The 6,954-nt window shown below is 39.5% G+C and overlaps 1 protein-coding gene across 1 annotated transcript; it reads right to left on the bottom strand.

Moving 5' to 3' along the window:
* Window positions 1–3,239: 3,239 nt before the first annotated feature.
* On the bottom strand, window positions 3,240–6,333 carry CCN2 (cellular communication network factor 2). Its single transcript, XM_069726008.1, has 5 exons — window positions 6,108–6,333; window positions 5,740–5,959; window positions 5,163–5,414; window positions 4,745–4,956; window positions 3,240–4,538 (listed from the first exon to the last, which is right to left on the bottom strand). The coding sequence occupies exons 1-5, from the start codon at window positions 6,156–6,158 to the stop codon at window positions 4,242–4,244; spliced, it is 1,032 nt and encodes a 343-aa protein (XP_069582109.1). The 5' UTR covers window positions 6,159–6,333; the 3' UTR covers window positions 3,240–4,241.
* Between the last annotated feature and the right edge of the window lie 621 nt (window positions 6,334–6,954).

Below are 6,954 nucleotides of genomic sequence, written 5' to 3'. Positions count from 1 at the left end.
ACTGCCCCTGAATATAAACATGCCATAAAAGTGGGAATGTTGATAAAAAGCATCCGACAATGTGCCCCTAAATAAATTGCCCCTAAATAACACTGTGCTTTCTAAATAAATGTAAGAAAAATGAAGCATCAGGTGAAATACAAAAATAAGAAAATTGTGAAAAATATAGGACTGAAAATATGGTTCTACACCACAAGATAAACATCATATAAAGAGAAGGTGTGACTAACCAAAGTACACAAAAAAAGATTTAAAAAGTAATCTGTTATTATCATAGTCAGCCATAAGATGGCGCCACCAGTGATTTACAGGCATGGTGAATGTGGTTAAGCATAAATTAAATTAACCCACAATTGAAAAGTGACATAGAAAAAATGGTAAGTAGTAAACAGTGATATAAGGTACAAATAAAGTAACCAAGAACCATTTGCTGTGTAACGAAACAGAGGTGGGCAAAAGTAAAGGGTAGATGGAAGTAAAATATTTACCAGAGATACACTGTGGTGCCTGGAGTCTGTACATTTCGGCGTGCAAGCCATCTTCCAGTGGAGTGTCTAACATGTGGGACCAGCATCATTATATATGAACCTGTGGCCAATAAAGAAACATGAGCAAACCAAGTTCATAAGGGAGATATGTGCTGCCAGTGTTGATTGGCGCAGGGGGACACATCAAACAGAGCATTACGGAAGCATGCCGATCACATCTACCCTTTACTTTTGCCCACCTCTGTTTCTTACACAGCAGATGGTTCTTGGTTACTTTATTTGTACCTTATTTACTACTTACCATTTTTTCTTTGTCACTTTTCAGTTGTGGGTTAATTTAATTTATGTTTAACTACATTCACCATTTGTAGATTGTGAGCCTTCGCGGGCAGGGTCCTCTCTCCTCCTGTACCAGTTGTGACTTATATTGTTCAAGATTATTGTACCTGTTTTTATTATGTATACCCCTCCTCACATGTAAAGCGCCATGGAATAAATGGCGCTATAATAATAAATAATAATAATAATTCACCATGCATGACCATTTACATTGCCTGTAAGTCATTGGTGGCGCCATCTTATGGCTAACTATGATAATCATGCTGTTGACACTTTTTTATTGAGTTATAAATAAAAGATTACTTTTTAATTCATTATTTTGTGTACTTTGGTTATTCACACCTTCTCTTTATATGATTTTTTTCCCCTAAATGAATGGTAAACGACTGCGTCTGCTCTCAACATAATTAGCCACTGTCTCCTTAGAAATGTATAATTAACCATTGTGCCCACCCTAAGCCTCTGTGCCCCCTTGAATTTATAGTTATCCACTGAAAATATTAGTCACTGCGGACCCTGACTATATGCAGCATCTGCAGTGGAAGCAAAGTGTGGAGACTCTGGCGGTCGGGATCCCACAGACATTGACAGCAGCAGACATTAATGCTCCTCGTGCTGCACTGCTCTGGACTACAACTCCCAGCAGACATTGCTCCTCTCTACATCATGGAAGAGGAGTAGCAGTAGTTCTTGTAAACCCGACAACATCCACAGCGACCGGGCCCCAATGTTAGACTGTATTATTAGCACTGCTTCAGCCATTTGTGGGTTAAGTGTGATTAGTTAGGAGTGTGTCTGCTGTCATTTAAAGGGGAAGTGTCATACTTACCATTAAGGCTTATTGCAAAGTACACCTGGAAGCCATACTGTAGATTACGCAATATTACTTGTTTTGCTGTACCTTGTAATCCCCCTGAATCTTTCTCCATTTGTCCTCCCCCTATATAAATAAACCTGTTAACTATTTCAATATCATCTCTTGTGAGCTTCTACTGAGCTTGTACTGCCGAGTCAAGGAAGAGGAAGACCCTCCTGCATCCCACTACAACTCCCAGCAAGATTTGGGTGGAGCCACTGGGCCATTTTGAGGTGAGAACTACTAGAATCCTGCCCAGGGAGGTGGCTAAAAGGGATGTTACAAATACACTACTCTAAAATGTAACTAATTATCCCCCTGAAAAAATCTACTGACATCTTGACATGCCCACAAAATATAATTAGCCTCTGTGGCCCCCTGAATATACTATTAGATTCTGTGCCCTCTGAATATAAATTTAATCACTATGCCCCCCGAAAATATAATTTGATCTAGGGATCTCCTGAATATATATATAGCCAATGTGACCCCTGAATATAAAATTGCCCACTATGTTCACTCCACCAAATATAAACTAGGACACTCTGCTCCCCAGAATATATAATTAGTAGATGTGCCCCCTGAAAATAAAATTAGCCACTCTTACCACCTGAGTATATATTATTAGCCACTGTCACCACCTGAATATTTTATTAACCACTGCTGTGCCCTTTTTGAGCTGCTACGTTGGCTTCTTCTGGCAGGGAAGGCCGGAGCTCACCATGGCATTGGGCACAGCCGTTTCTCCTTTTCACTTGTATGAATGTATCATTTTAAGGATGTGGATACAAGTAAATGATTCCGTCATTGCTTTAGTTTTACAAGAGGGATTTCTGATAACTTATTGCCTCCATGCATATTAGACTAATGTCAGCCAAACTCACCGATATTGACCGGTTTGGCCAATGTCCTAATGCAGCGTTCCCCAACTCTGGTCCTCAAGAGCCACCAACAGGTCATGTTTTCAGGATTTCCTAAATATTGTACAGGTGATGGAATTCTTGCCTGTCCAGATGATGCAATTATCAGTACTAGGAAATCCAGAAAACATGATGTGTTGATGGTTCTTGAGAAGCGGAGTTGAGGAACACCGGTCTAATGTGTATGGGAGTGCCATCCGACTGATGGTCGAGAGGTAAGTCAATCTCATACGTCTGATTTCGAACTGCCGATCAGATTGCTCTCCCAGAAATAAATTGTCAGCCAATTTGTAAGCTGACGACTTTCTCATAGAGGACACAGGAACACTTGGCCAGGTGAGTGCTCCTGTGTATGGGAGAGTCGGCTAAGATGGCTGTCGGATCAATGATCGGTCAGAGCATCTTTCATCCGATAGCCATCTAATGTGTATGGCTGGCTTTACTCCAATGAGTTGCATATCTCCATCACATGATTAGAATTTTTTTGTTCAATACTTGAAAGTATATTAACAAAGAGTATAACTTTTCCTTATACAAAGAATAAACCTTGTTTGCTATAGTGGTATGAAATACATAATGATGTTTGCGTCTATCAGTGTGCCAATTTTTAAAGAAAGAAAAGCAAAAGACAGAGGATTTCTATAAAAAATAAAATATTTTATTTTTCATCTAGAAAAGTGCAAACATGTACCTTTTGGTCACACTTCCCAACAAATATAAAATGTTGAAAACAAAAGTACAGTCATAAACAAGGTAAAAAACAGATTATCCTAGTGAAAAAAATCACAAACCGTTTCAAGATTTTCATCATTTGTTCGTTACAGGTTGACTAATACAAATGTATCCATGGTATCTATCGCTTTCTGGACTTTCAAAGTTAGCCTCTTGGAACTGAATATCATTTTTACTTGATAACCTATTTTAGACTTTGTATTTCTTCAGACAAGTATTACAAATTACTTATCGGGAACCAATGACATAACAATAATAATAATACAAAAAAAAAACAGATTATCAAAATATTTAAGCATTATAAAAATGGAAAACGGGAACAAAACAATTTTAAGTTAATTTAGATAACTGTACAAAAATATATATACACTATATACAATCACTATAAAAAGCAAGATTGCAACACGCCTTACGGCATGCTGCAAACTTTCCAGTCTTGTTACAAACATAGTTTCCATTCCACGCAATATGTTTTTTTTTTAGGATTTGCTAAAAATGAGTAATCCCACAAGGACAACTTACTGTGTTTAGCACCAGAATGGAGCCGGAGTGTGAACTCCAGCTATCACTGCCACGGTGCTGGTTCATTATATATTGCATATAAAAATAGTAAGAGCTTTTTCCAGTTGCATTACTGGGTGCAACATAAATCACCATACTCAGTGAATACGGCAAGGTGCCAGCAAATGTACGGTGACATTACATTGTGCCCAGGAAAGCTTTGGCAGTCTGGTTCGTCTTGCTTTCTTCAAACCAGTGGCTGGGGTCATTCAACAATCAAGTCTTCAAGACAAAGACTTTCCTTTAAACAATCTTAAATACGTTCTTGTGCTATAAAATTATGTTTAGCAATGAGATGCAAAGTCATTTCAAGTGATACAGTCTTTTCGCTGTAGACCTATGGATCTATGCCATGTCTCCGTACATTTTTCTGTAATACATGGACTCAAAGATGTCATTGTCTCCTGGGCAATTGTAATGGCACGCGCATGTCTTAATGAACATCATCTTCTTCTTCATGACCTCACCATCAGGACACTTAAACTCTACTGGAAGGGTGGCTGTTCTGTGAGGAGTGCAACAACGGCCGTCTGTGCATACCCCGCAAAACTTGGCTCTGTAGGTTTTCACACTTGTGCAGCCAGAAAGCTCAAACTTGACTGGTTTGGAGATCTTTGGAGTGCGGATACATTTCTTTCCTTTCTGTTGAGGAGAAATGAAAAATTTGAACGTTAGAAATCTATAGCATTGGTTAACATTTTCCTTTAAAAGTGGACCCTCAATTGACTATATTTTAAATTACAGTATTGTAACTTTACTAAGTAGTACAGGTAACTATGAATGATGTCGATTAATCCTTAGATAAGGCTATGATATATTCAGGTATGAAAATTGAAAACATATCTCACCTTAATATTTTCCTCAAGATCGGCCTCACAAGGTCTGACCATGCAGAGTCGGCTTTGTTTCTCAAGTCTGCAGTATTCATTGTCATTGGTCACACGGGTGGAGATTCCCATTCCACAGGTCTTGGAGCAAGCACTCCACTCAGTGGTCTGCACCAAGCAGTTGGCACGGATCAGAGATGGATCAGGACCATAAGTTTCCTCCATTCTGAAAGCTGAGGAGGCAGAAATAAAGACACATTAAAAGTCTGTTTAAAAACATGAATTCACATCCCCTATAAGTTAGCAGTTATGGACAGTAGCTATATTATTTATGATGCAATCTTTATTGATGATAGCATGAGTGACCAAACTATGTTTTAACCCTATGTAGCTAGTATGTAACCCAAAGAAATAACAGCTGATATAGATTGCAACTTACCAGGAAGAGCAGGTCCAACCATAGTCTTCTCCATGGGTTGATCACAGACCCATTCTTCACAGCATTTACCGGGCAGTTTTACCCTTCTTGGGTATGGACAGTCAGGGCTTGGGAGACGGATGTCCATGCTGCACAGAGGAACACAGCCCACTCCTCCATCCAGACAAGTGCACTGGTACTTGCAGCTGCTTTGGAAAGACTCTCCACTTCTATAGACCATGCCTCCAAATACACATGGGGCACCTTCCTTAGCTAGAACAAGAATAATAATAATAAAGTTTAGGATTCTCATATTAAGAGGTTTCACCAAGCAGAATACTATTTATCAAGTGCTTGACTCTACCTGCTGCATACGTTCACTATATGTACGCAAATTATTATTATTATTTATTATTATAGCACCATTTATTCCATAGCGCTTTACATGTGAGAAGGGGTATACATTCTAAAAAAAAGTACAATAATCTTAAGTTCACAAATTAATTAGTCTAGTATAATTTATTGAATTTTTACTAGTTTATTGAATGTCTACCCAGTCTATTAGTAAAGCAAATATTATTGATATTTAGATACTTACCGCTGCAAACTCCAATTTTTCGGTTCAGTCTTGACCCAAAATCACAGAAAAGTCCTTTATGGGGGTCACACGCGTCTTTCTCAGTGCAAAGTTCACCCAGCTGTTTAGCACAAACTTTACAGCATCCACATCCGTCTTGCACCAGACTGACACCAGGTTCGCATTCAGGTACCCTGTGTGGGCACTGGCATTCTCCACTGCAATCCTGGGCATCACATACCTGTAATGCAGGAGAGGAAAAACATAAGTAAGCTGAATATTATACTTCACAGAGTACAAAAATGGTCTGCAGCTACATAGGTATGGCATGTCCCGATCTTAGTACCCCAGTAAATAACTCAGTCCCCACTGTATAGATGTAAACTTACCCAAGAGAGCAGACAGATGAAGAGCACAGCTGTCACTTTTCCTGAAGCCATTGTCCAATATTCTTTAAAGTCAAAAGAAAGTCTCCTTCTGTCGTTCTCAGTCTGTAGATCTCGGTGGGATCTTGTTTAGGGTTGCTTGCTTTATTTCAGAGTTTCTAAGCCTCGTTCCTCAGCCCCTGCTTGCTGAATAGGATTCCTCTCTCAGGTTCTGGAAGAGTTGTTGTGTGAGTCTAGCAGGGAGCCGCTGCTCTTTTATACCCTGCTGGCTGTAGGGACAGGCCAATGGGCTGAATGGAGTCCTACACAAGCAGGGACATTCCTTACATTCCTCCCAACCTTCCTGCCCCATCAGCTCACACTGGATTGATCCTGACCCCTTGACACTCCACATTCCTTCTGTCTGAAAAAACTGGCACACTCCGCAGCACAAAAAAGGTGCTGTATCCTCGCCATCAAATAGGATTTTCTCCTTGCTTTTATATAATTTCCACTCTCCCTTCTATAATTTTATATGAAAAGGAGGTTTCAGCCTTGTTTTTCTATGGCTAACCTCTGTTCCAGACAGCCTCACCATTCCACTTTCATGTTACGATAATCATGTTAATACATCCAACTGAGAGATGTAACCACAACGTAAAAATACATTCTTTCTCGTTTCATAAGCAATCTACACCAGGGAGGGGAAGCATAAGGAAGGAAGAATTTAATCTGCATTATTTCTTAAGGAACCTATGCTTTTAATACTATTTAATGGACAAAAGTGTACAAGGGTCATAAACAGGTGTCCTATGGACCACATTCGGCCGCTGAGGCTGTCATCTGTGGCTAGTCGGACATTGAAGCCCCT

Source organism: Ranitomeya imitator, chromosome 5, assembly GCF_032444005.1.
Source record: "Ranitomeya imitator isolate aRanImi1 chromosome 5, aRanImi1.pri, whole genome shotgun sequence".
NCBI classification, from domain to species: Eukaryota; Metazoa; Chordata; class Amphibia; order Anura; family Dendrobatidae; genus Ranitomeya; species Ranitomeya imitator.
Note: the sequence above shows the minus strand (reverse complement) of the source record. Positions and strands in the feature narration are given on the sequence as shown.

Bases quoted from the DNA above. Each gene is read 5' to 3' on its own strand.
- CCN2 (XM_069726008.1), bottom strand. From the start codon at position 6,158: ATGGCTTCAGGAAAAGTGACAGCTGTGCTCTTCATCTGTCTGCTCTCT. The intron at 5,415-5,739 runs GTAAGTATCTAA...TTCTTGTTCTAG, and splicing joins AAAAATTGGAGTTTGCAGCG to CTAAGGAAGGTGCCCCATGT. The intron at 4,957-5,162 runs GTAAGTTGCAAT...CTGCCTCCTCAG, and splicing joins GGTTGGACCTGCTCTTCCTG to CTTTCAGAATGGAGGAAACT.